At 35.6% G+C, this 22,940-nt stretch overlaps 1 protein-coding gene across 4 annotated transcripts in view; it reads left to right on the top strand.

The window, feature by feature from the left end:
* CADM2 (cell adhesion molecule 2) overlaps window positions 1-22,940 on the top strand; it is a 1,080,890-nt gene that overhangs the window by 953,636 nt on the left and 104,314 nt on the right. For all 4 annotated transcript variants that reach the window (XM_077994318.1, XM_028844723.2, XM_077994317.1 and 1 more), the window contains one exon: window positions 10,461-10,551. In XM_077994318.1, coding sequence (XP_077850444.1) covers window positions 10,461-10,551 — 91 coding nt within the window. The remainder of the gene's footprint in view (window positions 1-10,460; window positions 10,552-22,940) is intronic.

Here is a 22,940-nt window from a genome sequence, read left to right as displayed (position 1 = left end):
ACAAATATATATAATCTATCCATCTCTGGCAACTCCCATAATACATCATCCAGGTACTATCGTGCCTCCAATTTTGAGTTTGCATTATTTTGTACTTTATAGGATTTATCTAATTTATTAGGACTGTATTCCTAGAGGTTGCTGTCTTTGCAGATGTGTAACCCTTGTATAATAGTGGTACTGTGTCTTGTATGCACGGTGATTTAGAAATATTTTTCAAATAAATGAATGATTGCCACAAAAGCATTCACTAACATCAAAAGAAATTTAACACACCATTGAAGAAAAAGTACCTGATAATTTTCAGCATTAAGAAATGTAAGTTAAATGGAAAGTGAGAATTTTACTACAGAATTACAAATGGGAAAAATGAACTAAACATCTTAGAAAAAACACAATTGTACCCAGAAAAAATGAGTATGAGATAGTGCTGGAACGGAAAGAGTCCTGTTAACATTTGGTATGTTAACCCCGCTGCTCCTATTAAGTGGTAGAATTTGAGGTGTGGACTGAGTTTGATTTACAGCTTTTCATTTCAGGAGAGTATCACAATGGCCTAATTCAGAGTATTAAGCATTTACTTCCTTTCAGGAGTAAGCAATGATGTGAGAGAACATAAGCCATCTATATCAGTGCACACAGCGCCACAGTTCTCTAGTAGCTCCCAATCTGTTGTAACAAAGAAGATAGAGATAGATAGATAAATAGACAGACAAATATAAAGAAAATAGGCTGGGCGCGGTGGCTCACGCCTGTAATCCCAGCACTTTGGGAGGCCAAGGTGGGCGGATCACGAGGTCAAGAGATGGAGACCATCCTGGCCAAGACGGTGAAACCCTGTCTCTATTAAAAATGCAAAAAATTAGCCGGGCGTGGTGGCGGTGTCTGTAGTCCCAGCTACTTGGGAGGCTGAGGCAGGAGAATGGTGTGAACCTGGGAGGCAGAGCTTGCAGTGAGCCCAGATCGCGCCACTCACTCCAGCCTGGGCCACACAGTGAGACTCTTTCTCAAAAATAAATAAATAAATAAATAGAAAGAAAATAGATAATGAATAAAGTAAATGTAAATATTTTAAAGAAAAGTATGATTGACATTTTGGACAGGAGAATTCTGTTTGGTTTTTGGGGGGCTGGTGTGGGGCTGTGCTGTGCACTGTGGGATGGTTAGCAGCACTCCTGGCCTCTGCTCATTAGATGCTCATTGCTATTCTCTGTTCCTCTAACAAGCAAAAATGTCTTCAGACATTTTCAAATATACTTAGGGGATGAAATTGTCCTCACATGAGAACCACTATTTTGAAGTAAAATAAAAGTGACTTCACAATAGTGAGTTAGTGCATAGTTTTCTTTAGGATTAATGTTAAGTAACAAGAGATCTTTAGATGAGTGTTACATAAATTTAGTTTGGAAACCCTTATGTAATAATATTGCAGTAAGGCAAAGATTCACAAATCTTTCATCTGCAAGACACTTTAAAATTTCTAAATTTCCCTTAGTACAAATTTGCTATCATGAGTTTTTTTTATATTATGTATGGATGAGAAGAGTTTGTGAATAAGAAGAACCTGTTTTTATAAATGAGACAGTGGGTATATTTTAAAAGAATATATCTATCTGTCAATGAGGAAAACGACGTGTGAGAGAGATATAAGAGTGTACACAATATGCAGATCATATAGAGCCAAAGTCTTGGACTGGGTGCTAATTTAACCAGATAGAGAAAGAGTAAATTTTGATGACTTTAACAGAACATAGTATGAAAAACATCAATTGCTAGTATAGTCTAAGAGAGACTAGAAAACACAAACTCACTGAAATGTGGTTAACATTGGAGAAAAAGGGTCAAACAAATGTATCAGTGTTAACTTCACTCCTCAGAGCATGTTTCGTATACTGTACAATGACAGCAACAGAATTTTCCGTGTGCTGTGTAAGAGTTTGATGAGCCAATGCATACAGAGCAATTACATCAATGCATATTATTTACCAAGTATTTGATTATTGTTTGCTATTCTTAGAAGATAGTTGTGACAAGTAAATTTGATTTTCTAACAAATTTAACCACCAGTTGGAAAATATATTTCAAAAGACCATTATTCATTTATTTATTTATTCAACAATTACTTAATTGAGGTCCAGTAGTTATTCTAGGTCATGAGGATAAGTCAGTGTACAAGATAAAGATGATCTCTGCTTTGATAAGCATGCATTCCTAAGAATATGCCAAATACTCAGTAACACTGTTTGAGACTAATACCTAATCTTGAGGTATTGCAATGTGAATGTCACAATGTAAAATATTATAAGGTTACAATGTTATGATTCTAGTGAAACAATGGATAGAAATGTGTACTAGCACTCTTTCTTAGAAACTATGTAAGTGCTTGTCAACTGAATGAATGAGAGTACTCACAGGAACTAATTTTGTGAACAAGTAAAATTATCAATATTATAATTTTCTTTCAATCAAAGACTGTAATATGAGCAATGCAGATGACTGCTACTTTGTGTTATAACCCACCATATTTCTTCACTCACTACACTATGCAATATAGGATGGGGCAGTGGTCTTTGGTTGTTTCTTTTAGCACTTTAGTCATTATCCGTAACAGGTTAAATGTTACTTTTATATGACCTTAAATTCCTATTATACTTATTCAGTTACAAAAGAAATAAGGTGCTTTTTTTTTTCCTGATAAAACATTTGATTAAAACCTTCTTTTTATTCATCTACAAAATCTAGTGATGGATAAATGTTGTTAAACCAATGACACAAAAGACTTTAAAAGCTTGTGCTTTTAAGATTGTCCATTAGGTGGTTTAATAGATGCTTCATCACAGGTCTTTTCTCTTTTAAAATCCTTGCTAAGGATATAGAAAATCCATTCTGCTGGATCAATATCTTTACTTTGATTCAAATCCTCAGTCATTCAAATGGAACATGAGGCATCCTTACTTCCCAAGTTCATAAAACCTTTAAATATTTGTTTAAAGTATTTTTTTTTTTTTGAGATAAAGTATCGCTATGTCGCCAGGCTGGAGTGCAATGGCATGATCTCAGCTCACTGCAACCTCTGCCTCCCGGGTTCAAGTGATTCTCCTGCCTCAGTCTCTTGAGTAGCTGGAACTACAGGCTCATGCCATCATGCCCAGCTAGTTTTTGTATTTTCAGTAGAGACAGGGTTTCACTGTGTTGGCCAGGATAGTCTTGATCTCCTGACCTCATGATCCGTCCACCTCGGCCTCTGAAAGTGCTCGGGTTGATTACAGGGGTGAGCCACCGCCCCGGGCAAAAGAAGAAAAACCGTTTGTCCATAAATCTAGCTCTTGAAAGTCATTGTGTTTCTTCCTAAATGAGCCCCAGAATATGTCAGACAAAAGTAAAAAAAAAAAAAGGAAAACTGTGGGGTTTTCCACGTTTAAACATTGTATAGATGTTCTAAAGAATATTTTTTGTTTCTCCAAAAGTCTTAGAGCATTTTGCTTTTAAAATATCTGTGTATTTTAGTTGGATACTTTCAAGTACTGAAAAATTATTTGTGAATGATTCAATATATGCCTGTCTTTATACACTTGTGCAAAAATTCCACAGTTTTTTGCATTTTGAACAAAACCTGTATTTATTTACACAACACTCAAAGAACTCTTACAATTTACTAAGCATAAGATATAAAGACACACAATTGAGTAAGTTAATATATCAGATTTTGAGTGCTCAAAATGTGAATATATTATAAATGTACATTGTATACATTCATGGATATTTAATAAATACAATGTTGAAAGACCTGACTTTTTTTGAAAGGCATTTTAAAACAGCATGAAAATTGCTAGTTTGCAAAAAATATCCGAGTTTAATATGTAGGACAAAACTAGAATAAATAAATAACAGTCATATTAATGCATTTTTTCTAACCCCCTTTTAAACTATTACTAATTGGTACAACATAATACATTATATCAGTAAATTAAAAACAGAACATCATACACATCTCCAATGTACTGAACCAGAAGAGTCATTCTGTTTTGTGAAATCGCAGAGCAGGGTTAAATGTAACCCACATTGCTCCTACAGAGGAAAACAGAGGAATTATTTTCACAGTAAGGCTGGAATTACTATTTAAGTAAAATTTGGCTTAGAAAATATTCCCAATTTCAATCCTTTGAAATATGTTTAAAATGAAAAACTATGAACCAGAAGAAAATCTATAATTATGAAACATATTCACAGAAAAAAAACAAAAACAAAATAATACAAACTTTTTTCCTAAATCTTAGTAGATAACTTGGCAAAGGCATGCAAGGAAAAGTTTGGATGATGCAGTAGTGACTACATTACTATTCATATCTGGGTCAGTAAAAAGCAGAGTAACACAGTAAGTGCATAAAAAACCATTTACATGTAATCTGTTGTGCATTGTGCCATTCCTGACAAAGAATCCATTCATTTTGATATGTAACAAAGTAAATAATAGAGAGAAATATGTTTACATGGGAGTCTCACACATTAAAATAAATAGTTTGCCGACATCCTGGAAAGTGAAGACTGTCAAAATTAACTCAGTTTTTGAGACGACTACTTTTCTGTTCTTTGGTTAGCTAACAAAGTATGGTAGTTCTAAACTCATTTACAAGTATTATTTCTAGAATATCATTGATATCTTACTAAAATGTTTTTAGAATAACATTGCTTAATCAACTCTCTCATGTACAATAAACTGTCTGATGAAAATAAATAGAAATAATGACAGAGATCTTTATCAAAGCCAAAATTACTTCCTGCTATTAAAAACAATTATTCGAGAGTCAAGTTTAAGATAATAACACCATTACTGTAGTACTTGTGGTTAATAAAAAGGTATTTGGTGACTATTCTAAAATGGCATGTTTAAAGAGGAATAATTTGTATCATAGAAATATGAGCTAGCTTTGGCTGAATAATTAAATGTCTTCACAATTGAGAACTACCTCTGCCAAAATCAGGTGAATAAAAAATAGTTTACACATGTGGTATTTGCATTAAAAAGAAATTGGCATTTTTATCAACATAGAAAATTGTTACCTAATGATATCCAATGCAGATTATTTGTAACAGAGAGTGTGCAATATCCATTTAAGAAAATTTTTCTTTTTTAGAAACTTTCTGTGGGTACATAATTGGTGTATATATTTATGGGGTCCATGAGATGTTTTGATACAGGTATGCAATGTGAAATAAGCACACCATGGAGAATGGGTTATCTATCCCCTCAAGCATTTATTCTTTGAGTTACAAACAGTCCAATTACCTTCTGTAACTTATTTTTAAATGTGTAATTCAATTATTATTGACTATAGACACTTCATTGTGCTATCAAATAGTAGGTCTAGTGCATTCTTTCTAATTTTCTTCTTGTACTCATTAACCATTCCTACCTCCCTCTCAAACCCCCAGTATCTTTCTGAGCCTTTGGTAACCATCCTTCTACTCTCTATGATTATGAGTTGAATTGATTTGATTTTTTTATCCCAGAAATAAATGAGAACATGTGATGTTTGTGTTTCTGTGCATCGCTTATTTCACAAAACAAAATGATCTCCAGTTGCATCTATTTTGTTAAAAATGACTGGATCTCATTCTTTTTATGGTTGAATAGTATTCCACATTAACTATGAACTAAGATTAAAAGTTAATCTAAGGTTTGCAACTTAAATATTTTAGATTAATTATGTTAATTAATTGATATATTAATTAATAACTATTACTTAATAATTACATATTAATTAATATTTAATATTAATTATAATGTTAATCTTGTTAATCTACATTCTAAACATCAGGCACCAATAAATTTCAATTAAGCATTTAAAAATATTTTAGAATAGTATAATATGATGATGAGAAGATATATCAGAAATTTTATTGCTGGCCATGAATGGTAGCTCACACCTGTAATCCCAGCACTTTTCAAGGCCAAGGTGGGAGGATCATGTGAGGCCAGGAGTTTGAGACCAGCCTGGGCAACACAGTGAGACTCCATCTCTTCAAAAATGGGAGAAAGAAAGAAAGAGAGTGAGCGAGAGAAAGAAAGAAAGAGAAAAAAAGAGAAAGAGAAAGAAAGAAAATTAGCCAGGTATGGTGGAGCACACCTGTGGTCCCAGCTACTTACTAGGCTGAGGCTGGAGGATTGCTCATGTGAGCCCAGGAGGCCGAGGCTGCGGTGAGCTGTGATCACACCACTGCACTCCAGGCTAGGGGACAGAGTGAGACTTTGTCTAAAAAAAAGAAAATAAAAAGAATATTACTTCCACTCATTTAATAATTATTTATTAAGCACACACTTTTTTAAAACACTATGCAAGACATGGAGGATATATCAATGACTTTTAGAAGGAACATTACACAAGGGTGAAAAAAGGAACATGCAGCAGTGGTATCTGATCAGATTTGAAGGTAATGAATGCGCTTAGCAAATGGCATTTGAATTAAGATTTTTAAAACATGTAAGAATTAAATAAGCAAGGAATCCCTCCAAAATGGAGCATTTCTGATAATTTGTATGAAGGCAAAATGAAACACATTTATTAAGGACCTTGATAAAAATAAAATTATCTGGAATTCAAATAACAAAACAGAATATTAGAAGACAAGAACATAAAGGATAGAAGTTATGCAGGACTTAAATAGTTTAATAATTTTTAAGAAAAACGATTATGAAAGGTTTTAATTAGTAAGTTGATGTGACCAGATTTATGTTTTGAGAAGACAGTTTTGTTTAGTTGTAAGAGTAAGATTTAAAGGGTGAAAATTTTGACACAAAGGAGATCATTTACTATTTTGGCAAACTAGATTAAAATAGTGGCTATGGAACTATGAAAAAATAGTGAATTCATTTGAAAATTATTTAGAAGATAGATTAACAAGAGTTCAGGGGTAATTGATTATAGAGAAAACAAGGAAACAGTAGGTATTTGGTATATGTCACTGCATGGATGCTAGTCTTATCTATAGAGTTAGAGATCTATGAAGGAGAAACATGTGGGGGAAAGATTGGAGACGGAGTTCATTTTGAATACATCAAATGTGCCAGGCCTTTTAGATATCCAAGTGAACATGCCACATAGGCATTGCACGTAAATAAGCTTACGAAGCAGAACAGAACTAGGACACAAATCCATGAGTGACTGGTAAGTACATGGAAACTAAAGATACGAGTGAGGCTTAAAAGGCCTAGAGAAAATCATGAGAGAACAGAATTTGAATCCCATTCACCCTGATCTTAAACATTTAAAGGCTACATAGAAAAATACCACCCAACAGAATCTGAGACAGTGTAGCCAGGGACCTGAGAGTTGAACCAGGAGTAGGCATGTGGCAGGGAGGGGGTTGAGGAGCAGATGAGGCATAGGTATTCGTCAAGGAAATCTAGGGAAGACAATTTTTCAAATCTCCTTTTTAAAATTATCTTTACATAAATTCCTTTTTTGGTTTCCTTATTTATTTGGAAAGGTAAGTCTTAGAAACAGGAACTAATCAAACACTTGGAATAATTTTGAAGTCAAATAAATGAATACTGTCTTACATCTCTCGATGGTTAGTAACTTAGAGTCTATTTAGGTTATTCCTGAGAGTTTTACGGAAATGTGTGCTAAGTTTGATATTACCTGCTTTGGCGTTTGCTTGTGACGGAAATTCTGTGTGCCAGATCTAAAGGGAATGCTGGATCATGCTTCAAGGGAACATTTGCCACACATATTCTAGCCTCTCCTGTACTGCTGGAACTAAACAGGCAGAGCAAAGCCACATTTTGCCTTCCTCTTTCCTCACAGCTGCCTGCCACCGTGTGATTTACCTTACTGAAGCAGATCCGGATGGCGGCCTTCATTTCCCTTTGGCACGTACTATTTTTGTGTACTGAGAAGGGCAAAAGTGCCTGGGAAACAACACCTCCTCCTCACCAACCTCCCCCACCCCCATCCCCGCGAGCAGTCCTCAACCAGAGACGACAAATATTCCATAAACAGTCCCGTCTCTTGCCCATCAAGTAAGGTAACTCAGAGTCATGTCTTCCGCTCACTCTCAGTTCCACCGTGGAACTGAACTCAATTTGCTTTGCTCACAGGGTAGTCTGGTCAATAACACAGGCTTCATTTACTTCCTTCCCTTCCTGTCTCACTTCTCAGAGCTTTCTGAGATGACCACCTGGCACATTCCCCGCTCAGTGAAAGACAGGCCTCAGGGTCTCTTTGTTGAGGACACTGGACACCGTGTTAGGGTTCTCCAGAGACGTGGAGCCAATAGGCTGTACATACACATAAAAGGAGATTTATTGTAAGGAATTGTCCATACGATTATGGAGGTGAAATCCCAAGATTTGCAAAGTGAGTCGGCAAAGCTGGAAGACCAAGAGTGCCAATGGCTTAGTTCCACTCTGAGTCTAACAGCCTGAGAACGAAGAGAATTGATGACATGGTTCCAGTCCAAAGGTCTCAGGATCAAGACCCAGAAAGACCCAAAATTTCCATTCTATTCTAAAGGCAAGAAAAAAGTAAGTGTTGCAGTTCAAACGACATCGGGCAGGAAGATTTCTTTTCTACTTGGAGGAGGAGCCGCCTTTTTATTTTATTTAGTCCTCCAAGAAATTGGATGAGGCCCTTTCATATCATGGCGTGCCATCTGCTCTACTCAGTCTACCAACTTTAATGTTAATCTCATCCAGAAAACAGCCTCGCATTCACACTCAGAATAATGTTTGGTCGAATAGCTGGGTACCCCAAGGCACAGTCAAATTGACACACAAAATTAAACATCACAGACAGCCATGTTAACATAATTCTGTTTCCCAAAATTATACATTTCTGATCTTTCACCTCAAACTTTTTCCATGAAAATTAAACTTTCCTTTATAATATGTCATGGGGAAAATAAATTTTGCTATATGTATGTTTAGTTAGAGGCCAAAAGACCATAGACCTCAGTTTGACCAGAACAGTGCGGTTCACACATTAATATTTTCTCTTTTTCTTTTAAAAATGTCTTGCTTCAGAGATGAAATTCTATGATTATCCTAGTCAATAACTGATTCCATAGATGTGCTGATAATGGAAAAAATTAATAAAGAATGTTTAAATCTGATATTCAATTTTTTTCTTCTAACAGTTAAAAAACTTTGATGAATATGTATCGTATTTCTTCAGATTAATTTTTCTTCCTAAGTCATTTTACACCACAAATATTTACTGTGATGTATTTGAAATGCTTATTTGCAACCAGAATATTATTTTTTATTATCTTAAATGCAACCTCTTGTTTAAAGAATTGACAGAGAATGCATTTGAAAAGCATACATAATTTTAAAGTATGATATAAACTATTACATTTTATATTATACTTTATTATTGTAGATATGAAACATCTAAATAATATTTTCCTTAGATAAGGTAACCCACTTAAAAATTACACAATTGATAGTAACTCATTTAACTGGCTCCGAAATCAAAGACTGTGTCTAATAACAGTGCAGATCAGTTCTTCTGTTACAGCTAAGAAGGGAAGAATAAGAATAATTGTGATCTTCTGGAGAGTTCAGAACCTGTTTCGTTTATTGTAGAGAATGTGAAGATAAGAGGAGAAGATGATTCCACATTGACTGTGGACCAGACAATGCCAGGATTAGCAAAGTCTCATAAAGAAAGAATATGTTAATATTGCCCCTTTTTCGAGCTTATTTTCCATTTCTTCTATGAAATATGTTATCTTTGTGTTGATTAAGGAATATTGCATGTCATACAAGTTATACATATAAATGTCTGAAAATATTCTTTAATTCTCATTAGGGATGATTTATTGTTAAATGGGAACAAATAATTTTCTAACAAACATGCAGTAGCATATATAACAAATGTTAACTTTTAATAAAATCATAAATGCTGTTGGAAGTGACTCACTAGCTGTACTTCAGAGCCAGCCGCATGTACCCAGTGCCGTATCATTGCATTTTGAAAAGATTCTGCATAACACTTGTGCGACAGTAATTGATCTTGAGTTCATTGTGGGTTCCTTATTGTGAGTCCCTGGTATTCCCGTAACAATGAAAGTGTTGTTATTCAGATGCACATGAATGCATTCAGCCCATAATAATAGTATTCAAAGCCATCTATAAATAGTTTAAGAAACAATTGTATGAAATGCTTGATATTCATCTGAACCACTTTTTGCAATTTCACTTTTAAATTCAGATTTCAGAAAAAATACAACAGTGGTACTCAGGAGATATTGAGATATTTTTGTTGGCTTTGCATAGACAGGTTGTTAGCTTTTTAAATCACACACCCTATTTTACCAATTCTAAGAAATCCTTTATAAATATACGCAATTATAAATAATATATAAGAAATGCTGAACACACAGCATGATGCACAGTTATTAAATATCTAGTTTTGTATCTGTTTAATCACCCTTCTTAATATTCTTGTTTCTAGATACACCATCAGTTAAGATTATACCATCGACTCCTTTTCCACAAGAAGGACAGCCTTTAATTTTGACTTGTGAATCCAAAGGAAAACCACTGTAAGTGAGTTAATGAGCAATAAAGCTTTTTACTTTTTTCTTTTATCTTGCTTTGATTACAGGCTTTAACGGCAGAAATCCACAGTTTTTGTCGTTTCTTGGTGGGCAAAGTGATCTCTAGAACAGAAAACCCCATGAACCATGTCTTCATTAATGTCTATGGAAGTTTGGTTTTTACTTTGTCATCTAGTGAAGTTTCTGGGAAGATATCCAGATGGTATTTCTTTTTTATTTTTTCCAGTAAGATATTTAAACCTGAATGGAGTGTATCAGTCACTGTTTATATCGTCAGACTCTAAAAGCTGCCCATTGTTGAACTTAGTTCTCCCATGAAAAACTTAGAAAATACCGAAGCATCCCCAAAATATGTCCAGGTTTTAAAGTTACATGGAGAATTATTTTCATAAAAGGCAAATCAAATCTATATTTCTTATGAAACACCTAATGAATCAAGTAACGGGTCACAAACTCAGTGTGCTTAATTGTAAAGTAATTTCATTATTAAAAATAGGCACGTCAATGTGATAATGTCACTTCAACTCTAAAACTTCACTTTTTGAAATTTGTGTTTATAAATAGCTAGTCAAAGAATACCAATTATTAAGCAGAACTTACATATGGATATTTAAATATGGATTATTTAAATTCTATTTGAAAGCAATATGATCATTCTAATATAGGAACACTCTAGGCCTAGCTTTATGGAATTTACTTGATTTTTTAAAAGATTCCAATTTATTTGAGTTCTGTTTAAATTTTAATAGAAGGAATTAAATTGTTCTTTGTATATAACTGTATGAGATTGCTTCTGGCGAATCAGGTCAAATTACTAAAAATTTGCCTCCAATAACATTTATATTATTTAAGTATAAGTTTCATATTGTCCCATCAGGAATTTTTCTAAAAGAATTGTATGATAGATGCCTGACATTTTAACTTCATCAAGTGTGTGTATTATATTTTTTTACCATATTAATTAAACCATACCCTCTTTACCACAGTTTTGATATTTTTAAACTGTTCTCTCTTCTAGTAATTATTTTGCAGACATTGTTTTTGCTCTTCTTTCCTTCAGATTTATCCAAAAGTACATTTGTATACATTTGGATTATGTGCACGATTTATGCAATTAAATGAGGTGAAGTTAGGGAACATGCTTTATAGAATGCTTGAAAATAAATGAATGCCTGCTCTAGTAGCATCCAATTGTCTTACAATGATTCTTTGATTCCATATCTACTTCCAACTGTAGAAACATTATTTTACTTATGGAAATCATTAGACTTTATGTTTTATATAATTAAATATTTAAGAGTTTATATCACTCATCTAAGATATGGTTGAATGAATGTGTCTTCTTTTAATCTCTTTTCAGTTACTTAGAAATAATCTTGGATGTGTAATAATCCTCTGCACTGCAGATGAATGAAAAGCAACAACATTTCTCATTTATTTTATTTAAGAATACAAATTTCAAGAGACTTATAAAATGGAAAATATTACCTTTTCTCAGAAGTTTCCTGATTACTATCATTTTGCAACAGAGAAAGGAAATAAGAAAGGCTTCCTATTTTACAGAAGAGAAAACTAAGGCTCAACTAAAGTTTTAACGAAATTTTCCTATTTATCCAGATTTAAAATGAGTGAGTGAGAATTTGAATTCAGTTCAGTCCTGCCCAAAGCCTTAGCTCTTTCAATTATGTGCTGCTACTTCAATTGCTAAATGTAAATTTCCATTTATTCTAGCTAAAGTTACTTTTGAAAAACTAGAATGGGACTGACAATGATTTTCCCCACTGAAGTTGAGCCCGTAGATGCTTTAGGGCGGTGAACCGGCTAGTTTCATGATATATTTCACTGTTGCCATCCTCCTTTATTAGGCTTTCTTCTGTATTTATATTATTTCTGGAAACTTGTCAAATTTCTACCAAACTAATCGTTTCTGGCATGGGTTCATAACCACATAAAAATCTGTAATTTAATATAGTAGCTTTTGGCAAATAACTCATAAGCTCTACAACATCTTCAAAGTAAAGTAGTCATGGTATGTTGCCTTCATCTTCGTAGATCCCGATGTTATATTCTGTATGCTATGGTCCACAAGTAAATATGTATTAACTGATTTCTTGTATTATATTCTCATTCACAACTTTTCCTTTATCACATTTCCTTGCAGACTGTCAGGACATTAGCATTAAAGTTAGAATCAACTTCTTTGATGCCTTTTTTCATTTGGACTATTGCTTTTTCTTCATTCTTCATAATCATCTTAAATAAACTTCTCTATATTGTTACAGTAACTATCTTCTCCATTAGAGGAAGGCATTGATCCTTTAAAAACAGTCTCATTTTTAGCCTTTCTGTAGTTTGTATACTATTTCCAACAGTGCCAGATGAGGCAGAGAGGACAAAAAACAAGAGAAGTGTGAAATAATTGGATTTTCCCAGAAGGAAATCTTACTGATCATAAAGAAAAGTCTTACTAGAGCAAAAAGAACAGGATGCAAATTGAAATGGTTTAATCAGGGAGTTAGTAGGTTGTAGGGAAGTGAAGATAGTCACTAAAGGAAAGACTATCAACTTGAAAAAATGAATCAAAAAGTGGAAGAGGGATAAGAAAAAATTTTGTCAAACACATTTTAAAATAAAACATAGCAATAATAACACATATAATGGAGAGTATTGCATATTTTAAAATAGCAACAAAAGAGTGGGAGTTGAAATGAAATGTGTGATATACTCAATCAGCACGTTAGAATGACCTGTTTCACTCAGGTAATCACTGTCAAAGTTCTACTCCATTACTTTGCAACTATTGTACCTGTATCTTCATTTTGTTATTTAAGAACCACTGAGAAGCAACACTGTAGCTTAGCCTTTGAGTGAGGCCCCAAGCACTTAATATGTATCATCTTTATCATTTACCTGACCCACCTCCCGTTAGCATGTGAAAATCAGGAATGAATAGTGGCTATATGATCTCTTTATATCTTGTAGCTGTCTTCAATAATGCATTTAATTTGTGGTCAAAACTTCATTGTTTCTTAAAACGTATTTGACTAATATGTTTTGAAGAATAAGTTATTCACAATAATTAGGTTTATTAGTAGTAGGCAAAATCACACCACTATCTTTTGTGTAAATCACAACATCATGGCATGGCTCAAGTTGCACTGAGGCTGGTGTTCGGAACCTGCCCTTCTTTATGCTAATGTTGTTTTCCTTGTTCTAAATGTGAGGGCCCCAGTGACTGTTTATGAACAATCATGCCTTATTTGCCTGCTTTGGACTGAAGCCTTTTGCCATTTTCCTGTGAAACAGCTGCATAACTTGGGCCAGGACCAAATTGTTCCACTTGACACTACTATAGAAGCTTTCTATTCTTTCCTTAAAAGAGAGATTACTGTACATGTCTGTCCATTGTTTTAATTTTAGTTTAAAGTGCGGACCAAGCTAATGCCAGCCACTTTTCTTTCAAGTCCCCAGAGTTATTGCAACCCTCTTCTTTCGTTGGCTGAATTCCCAGACAGCTTTCAGGCAGTAGCATTATCCATTTACAAAAGTAAAGGAAAACACACACACACACACACACACACACCATGAAACCTTTATATTACATTCAAGTCATGACCTTAAATGGTATGAGGTTGCCCCCAACATGCTGTAACTAATGAGTCATCATTCATTTTAATCAAATGTGCGATGCTTTTTAAATTCACCTCCAAAAAAGCAATGTGACATTTTCAGTGAGATAAATATATATTTGGCATCCATTCTGTAAAAGAAAATAATTATGGTATTGATAAATTTTTCTATATATCCAGCACAATGTTTTATGTTGTACTTACTATTTTACTTTCGGGTAACCACAATTTTTCTTTTGTTTTTGCCATAAATCTAGTATGCATAATTGCACAGCACGTAACATTCCAATTCTATAAAAGAAGAAAGAATTTAATCCTTAGAAAGAGAGATCACATACTATATAGCAACTAGTGAGGTATTTTAGAGAAATAATTACACATCTATTTTTGAAATGATCAAGAATTGAAGAACTCTGATATGTATATATTAACGTATTTTTCTATTAGCATAATAGAGAATTGTAAACAAACAAACAAAAAATAGACAAAAGGCTGGGTGCTCACATTTGTAATCCCAGCACTTTGGGAGGTCAAGGCAGGAGAATCCTCTGAGGTCAAGAGTTCAAGACCAGCCTGGGCAATATGGTGAAACCCCGTCTCTACTAAAAATACACACACACACACACACACACACACAAAAAGCTGGGCGTGGGTGGTCGGTGCCTGTAATCCCAGCTACTGGGGAGGCTGAGCAAGGAGAATCTCTCTAACCTAGGAGGTGGAGGTTGCAGTGAGCCGAGATCACGCCATTGCACTCCAGACTGGCCAACAAGAGCAAAACTCCATCCAAAAAAAAAAAAGACAACAAATTAAAGCAGAACAGTTTTATACAAAGTCAATTTTCTTAGCCTAAGATGTACCTTTTTACAAGTCACAGGTTATTTGTTAATCATTATACAGGCCAATTACCATCAGACGAAATGACAAAATAAACCAGGAATTAAAGAAAGCAAGTTATCATCAGGAGTGAAATGTTGTTTACCAAAATAAGATGAAATATGTATTTTAAAATAGTATTAAACTATAATAGCAATTTTACATTATTTGACCTAATATATAGTAGTTGTTATTACAGAATATTTACCTCTCTCCTGCTATATAGAAAATCTCTAATTAATCATTGAGACCTGTATGTTATTTTCAAATAGGATGCCTAAGCTGTCATGCTTTGAGGCACAGAATGTTTTGGGGTATTGTAGAAAGAGAATGAGGACCTGGGTTTAAATTATAAATCTTTGGATATCCATGGCCTGAGTAGTCCTGAACAAATCACTTAACCACACCAAGTATTTTATTTTCTTCCTTTGTTTAAATTGATGAACTTTATTTTTAGAGCAATTTTAGGTTCACAGCAAAATTGAGTGGAAAGTACAGAGATTTCTCCTATACCCCTTGCCCTCACCCACGCACAGCCTTCCTCAGTATTGACATTCCATACCAAAATTTTACATTTGTTATAATCAATGTACCTACACTGACTCACCATTATGACACCAAAGTCCAATGTTTACATTAGGGTTCACTCTTACACATCTAGTAGTTTTATCTCTAAAATGAAGAACACAAAATTTAGCAAACAGGTGGTTTTAATAATGACAGTGTATGTGAAATGTCAGCATCCAAGTAATTGTATAATACATCATGACAATGAGGATGATAAATTATTATTTGATCAAGGAAATACGTACAGTGTATCTCAGCAAGTTTCCAACTCAGAGGTCTTAATTATATATTTAATACACATGCTAATATTAGGCTATTATGGCAGTTCTGACAACTGAGTTATCATCTCACATATATTCTCAGGCAATGGAATCCAAGATTTCAGGCAAAATAAACACATTTCAGGACAATGAGTCTGTATTTTCAAAAGCATATTTAAACAGCAAAGGAACCCAGACTGAAGTCATGACAAAACTGACAGAGCAACTTGGATATTTTATTTGAAGTTAAATAATAATAGTAATAAATTAGAGAGAAGAGAGGCAGTGTCATGAACCTCGGTTGGCGTAAAATCCAAAATAGTTAAAATGAGACACTGGAAAATCCTGAGCCACAGGAAAAGCCCCTTCACTAATTTACCTTGATTTTAAGATAACACAAATTTAGATCAATTTGCAAGGAAGAGAAGGAATTAAGATTGAGTTTTAGTTTGATACGTGTGGGAAAGGCTACACCCTGAAGCAGTTTTATTGGGATGAAAGGGACTCAGTGGTTAGCAAGCTTTGACAAAGAACAAATGCAGATCTGAAAGGCCTTCAGGAACCCTAACTAAGTAGATGGTTTGGCTCAGGAGTGGTGAGGAATCCAGGGTCAAAGATTTATAAGACCTTGTTTTGGCATAGTTTTTCATAATTTTCTCTCACGCATAGTTGTTTAATTTAAATCACACAACTATTATGTTGTAAAAGATTTACAAAGACTGTTGTAATCACTTCAATTTTTTTAGATGAGGAAAAATAAGCCTTGTTCAAGTTATATGATCTTGAACACAGCTCACGAATGGTAGAACTGGGATTACAAGCAAGTTTTCCTTTTATAGTAACAACAATGATGGTTGTATTTTTTTGTTTACCCAGTGATTTTTAGCATTGATTTTTTTTTCACAATAATTCAATAATGTTGGGAAGCATTGAAGACTTCTTCTAAACTGCTAGGACAGCCCATATTTCAATCAAATAGTTGTTAGAAAAATACCAGTTATGTAGGCTCAAAGCTTTGTTAGCATATCTAAATATTATTTAAAGAGTTTCTAAACAGACCTAAATATACCTAAATAGTTTCTGCCTAGATTTTATAATGAGACCAATAATTGTTCAATCCTATAATTATATATATATATTTAAAAAATAGATTATATTGTATTCTTTTTATTTTTAATTATACTTTAAGTTCTAGGGTACATGTGCACAACATGCAGGTTTGTTACATATGTATACATGTGCCATGTTGGTGTGCTGCACCTATTAACTCGTCATTTACTTTAGGTATCTCTCCTAATGCTACCCCTCTCCCCTACCCCCTCGCCACGACACGTCCCAGTGTGTGATGTTCCCTTTCCTGTGTCCAAGTGTTCTCATTGTTCAATTCCCACCTGTGACTGAGAACATGCCGTTTGGTTTTTTGTCCTTGCGATCGTTTGCTGAGAATGATGGTTGTTCAATTCCCACATATGAGTGAGAACATGCAGTGTTTGGTTTTCTGTTCTCGTGATAGTTTGCTGAGAATGATGGTTTCCAGCTGTATCCATGTCCCTACAAAGGACATGAACTCATCCTTTTTTATGGCTGCATAGTATTCCATGGTGTATATGTGCCACATTTTCTTAATCCAGTCTATCATTGATGGACATTCGGGTTAGTTCCAAGTCTTTGCTATTGTGAATAGTGCCACAATAAACATACGGGTGCATGTGTTTTTATAGCAGCATAATTTATAATCCTTTCAGTAGATACCCAGTAATGGGATGGCTGGGTCAAATGATGTCTTTAATTCTAGATCCTTGAGGAATCACCACACTGTCTTCCACAATGGTTGAACTAGTTTACAGTCCCACCAACAGTGTAAAAGTGTTCCTATTTCTCCACATCCTCTCCAGCACCTGTTGTTTCCTGACTTTAATGGTCAGCATTCTAACTGGTGTGAGATGATATCTCACTGTGGATTTGATCTGCATTTCTCTGATGGCCAGTGATGATGAGCATTTTTTCATGTGTCTGTTGGCTGTATGAATGTCTTCTTTTGAGAAGTCTCTGTTCGTATCCTTCGCCCACTTTTTGATGGAGTTTTTTTTTTTTTTTTTTTTTTTTTTTTCTTGTAAATTTGTTTGAGTTCTTTGTAGATTCTGGATATTAGCCCTTTGTCAGATGAGTAGATTGCAAAAATTTGCTCCCATTCTGTAGGTTGCCTGTTTAGTCTGATGGTAGTTTATTTTGCGTGCAGAAGCTCTTTAGTTTAACTAGATCCCATTTGTCAATTTTGGCTTTTGTTGCCATTGCTTTTGGTGTTTTAGACATGAAGTCCTTGCCCATGCCTACGTCCTGAATGGTATTGCCTAGGTTTTCTTCCAGGGTTTTTATGGTTTTAGGTCTAACATTTAAGTCTTTAATCCATCTTGAATTAATTTTTGTTTGAGGTGTAAGGAAGGGATCCAGTTTCAGCTTTCCACATATGGCTAGCCAGTTTTCCCAGCACCATTTATTAAATAGGGAATCCTTTGCCCATTTCTTGTTTTTGTCAGATTTGTCCAAGATCAGATGGTTGTAGATATGTGGTATTATTTCTGAGGGCTCTGTTCTGTTCCATTGGTCTATATCTCTGTTTTGGTACCAGTACCATGCTGTTTTGGTTACTGTAGTCTTGTAGTATAGTTTGAAGTCAGGTAGCATGATGTCTCCAGCTCTGCTCTTTTGGCTTAGGATTTTCTTGGCAATGCGGGGTCTTTTTTGGTTCCATGTGAACTTTAAAGTAGTTTTTTCCAACTCTGAAGAAAGTCATTGGTAGCTTGATGGGGATGGCATTGAATCTATAAATTACCTTGGGCAGTATGGCCATTTTCATGATATTGATTCTTCCTATCCATGAGCATGGAATGTTCTTGCATTTGTTTGTGTCCTCTTTTTTATTTCGTTGAGCAGTAGTTTGTAGTTCTCCTTGAAGAGGTCCTTCAGATCCCTTGTAAGTTGGATTCCTAGGCATTTTATTCTATTTGAAGCAATTGTGAATGGGAGTTTATTCGTGATTTGGCTCTCTGTTTGTCTGTTACTGGTGTATAAGAATGTTTGTGATTTTTGCACATTGATTTTTTATCCTGAGACTTTGCTGAAGTTGCTTATCAGCTTAAGGAGATTTTGCACTGAGAAGATGGGGTTTTCTAAATATACAATCATGTCATCTGCAAACAGGGAGAATCTGACTTCCTCTTTTCCTAATTGAATACCCTTTTTTCTTTCTCCTGCCTGATTGCCCTAGCCAGCACTTCCAACACTATGTTGAATAGGAGTGGTGAGAGAGGGCATCCCTGTCTTGTGCCAGTTTTCAAGGGGAATGCTTCCAGTTTTTGCCCATTCAGTATGATATTGGCTGTGGGTTTGTCATAAATAGCTCTTATTGAGATATGTTCCATCCATACCGAATTTATTGAGCGTTTTTAGCATGAAGGGCTGTTGAACTTTGTCAAAGGCCTTTTCTGCATCTATTGAGATAATCATGTGGTTTTTAGTTTGGTTCTGTTTATATGCTGGATTACATTTATTGATTTGCATATGTTGAACCAGCCTTGCATCCCAGGGATGAAGCCCACTTGATCATGGTGGATAAACTTTTTGATGTGCTGCTGGATTTGGTTTGCCAGTATTTTATTGAGGATTTTTGCATCGATGTTCATCAGGGATATTGGTCTAAAATTCTCTTATTTTTGTTGTGTCTCTGCCAGGCTTTCGTATCAGGATGATGTTGGCCTCATAAAATGAGTTAGGGAGAATTCCCTCTTTTTTCTATTGATTGGAATCATTTCAGAAGGAATGGTACCAAGTCCTCCTTGTACCTCTGGTAGAATTCGGTGTGAATCCATCTAGTCCTTGACTTTTTTGGTTGGTAGGCTATTAATTATTGCCTCAATTTCAGAACCTGTTATTGGCCTATTCAGGGATTCAACTCCTTCCTGGTTTAGGCTTGGGAAGGTGTATTAGTTCAGGAATTTATCCATTTCTTCTACATTTTTAGTTTATTTGTGTAGAGATGTTCATAGTATTCTCTGATGGTAGTTTGTATTTCTGTGGGATTGGTGGTGATATCAACTTTATCATTTTTTATTGCATCTATTTGATTCTTCTCTCTTTTCTTCTTTATTAGTCTTGCTAGCAGTCTATCAATTTTGTTGATCTTTTAAAAAGATTCATTGATTTTTTTTTTGAAGGGTTTTTTTGTGTCTCTATCTCCTTCAGTTCTGCTCTGATCTTAGTTATTTCTTGCCTTCTGCTAGCTTTTGAATGTGTTTACTCTTGCTTCTCTAGTTCTTTTTATTGTGATGTTAGGGTGTCAATTTTAGACCTTTCCTGCTTTCTCTTGTGGGCATTTAGTGCTATAAATTTTCCCCTACACTGCTTTAAATGTGTCCCAGAGATTCTGGTATGTTATGTCTTTGTTCTCATTGGTTTCAAAGAACATCTTTATTTCTGCCTTCATTTCGTTCGATACCTAGTAGTCATTCAGGAGCAGGTTGTTCAGTTTCCATGTAGTTGAGCGGTTTTGAGTGAGTTTCTTAATTCTGAGTTCTAGTTTGATTGCATTGTGATCTGAGAGACAGTTTGTTATAATTTCTGTTCTTTTACATTTGCTGAGGAGTGCTTTACTTCCAACTCTGTGGTCAATTTTGGAATAAGTGTGATGTGGTGCTGAGAAGAATGTATATTCTATTGATTTGGGGTGGAGAGTTCTGTAGATATCTATTAGGTCTGCTTGGTGCAGAGCTGAGTTCAATTCCTGGATATCCTTGTTAACTTTCTGTCTTGTTGATCTGTCTAATGTTGACAGTGGGGTGTAAAAGTCTCCCATTATTATTGTGTGGGAGTCTAAGTCTCTTTGTAGGTCTCTAAGGACTTGCTTTATGAATCTGGGTACTCCTGTATTGGATGCATATATATTTAGATAGTTAGGTCTTCTTGTTGAATTGATCCCTTTACCATTATGTAATGGCCTTCTTTGTCTCTTTTGATCTTTGTTGGTTTAAAGTCTGTTTTACCAGAGACTAGGATTGCAACCCTTGCCTTTTTTTGTTTTCCATTTGCTTGGTAGATCTTCCTCCATACCTTTATTTTGAGCCTATGCGTTTCTCTGCATGTGAGATGGGTCTCCTGAATACAGCACCCTGATGAGTCTTGACTCTCTATCCAATTTGCCAGTCTGTGTCTTTTAATTGGAGCATTATCCCATTTACATTTAAGGCTAATATTGTTACGTGTGAATTTGATCCTGTCATTATGCTGTCAGCTGGTTATTTTGCTCTTAGTTGATGCAGTTTCTTCCTAGCATTTATGGTCTTTACAATTTGGCATGTTTTGGCAGAGGCTGGTGCCAGTTGTTCCTTTCCATGTTTAGTGCTTCCTTCAGGAGCTCATGTAGGGCAGGCCTGGTGGTGACAAAATCTCTCAGCATTTGCTTGTCTGTAAAAGATTTTATTTCTCCTTCACTTATGAAGCTTAGTTTGTCTGGATATGAAATTCTGGGTTGAAAATTCTTTTCTTTAAGAATGTTGAATATTGGCCCCCACTCTCTTCTGGCTTGTAGAGTTTCTGCTGAGAGATCTGCTGTTAGTCTGATGCTTCCCTTTGTGGGTAACTGAACCTTTCTCTCTGGCTGCCCTTAACATTTTTTTTCCCTTCATTTCAACTTTAGTGAATCTGACAATTATGTGTCTTGGAGTTGCTCTTCTCAAGGCGTATCTTTGTGGCATTCTCTGTATTTCCTGAATTTGAATGTTGGCCTGCCTTGCTAGCTTGGGAAAGTTCTCCTGAATAAGTGTTTTCCAACTTGGTTCCATTCTCCCCGTCACTTTCAGGTACACCAATCACATGTAGATTTGGTCTTTTCGCATAGTCCCATATTTATTGGAGGCTTTGTTTGCTTCTTTTTCCTCTTTTTTCTCTAAACTTCTCTTACCACTTCATTTCATTCATTTGGTCTTCAATCACTGATACCCTTTCTTCCAGTTGATTGAATCGGCTACTGAAGCTTATGCATTTGTTACATAGTTCTCGTGCCATGGTTTTCAGCTCCATCAGGTCATTTAAGGACTTCTCTACACTGGTTATTCTAGTTAGCCATTCATCTAATCTTTTTTCAAGGTTTTCGCTTCTTTGCGATGGATTCCAACTTCCTTCTTTATCTCGGAGAAGTTTGATCATCTGAAGCCTTCTTCTCTCAACTCGTCAAAGTCATTCTCCAGCCAGCTTTGTTTCACTGCTGGAGAGGAGCTGCGTTCCTTTGGAGGGGGAGAGGTGCTCTGGTTTTTAGAATTTTCAGCTTTTCTGCTGTGTTTTTCCCCATTTTTGTGGTTTTATCTACCTTTGGTCTTTGATGATGATGACGTACAGATGGGGTTCTGGTGTGGATGTCCTTTCTGTTTGTGAGTTTTCCTTCTAACAGTCAGGACTCTCAGCTGCAGGTCTGTTGGAGTTAGCTGGACGTCCACTCCAGACCCTGTTGGCCTGGGTATCAGCAGCGTAGGCTGTGGAACAGTGAATATTGCTGAAATGAATATGTTGCTGCCTGATGGTTCCTCTGGAAGCTTCGTCTCAGAAGGGTACCTGGCCGTGTGAGGTGTCAATCTGCCCCTAGTGGGGGGTGCCTCCCAATTAAGCTACTCAGGGGTCAGGGACCCACCTGAGGAGGCAGTCTGTCCATTCTCAGATCTCAAACTCCGTGCTGGGAGAACCACTACTATCTTCAAAGCTGTGAGACGGGGACATTTATGTCTGCAGCGGTTTCTGCTGCCTTTTATTTGGCTATGTCCTGTCCCCCGAGGTGGAGTCTACAAAGGCAGACAGGCCTCCTTAAGCTGCGGTGGGCTCCACCCAGTTGGAGCTTCTGGGCCGCTTTTTTTACCTACTCAAGCCTCAGCAATGGCGGGTGCCTCTCCCGGAGCCTCGCTGCCGCCTTGCAGTTTGATCTCAGGCTGCTGTACTAGCAATGAGAAAGGCTCTGTGGGCGTGGGACCCTCTGAACTGGACACGGGATATAATCTCC

Source organism: Macaca mulatta, chromosome 2 (assembly GCF_049350105.2).
Source record: "Macaca mulatta isolate MMU2019108-1 chromosome 2, T2T-MMU8v2.0, whole genome shotgun sequence".
NCBI lineage: Eukaryota > Metazoa > Chordata > Mammalia > Primates > Cercopithecidae > Macaca > Macaca mulatta.
This window is presented reverse-complemented; position numbering and strand designations above follow the sequence as displayed.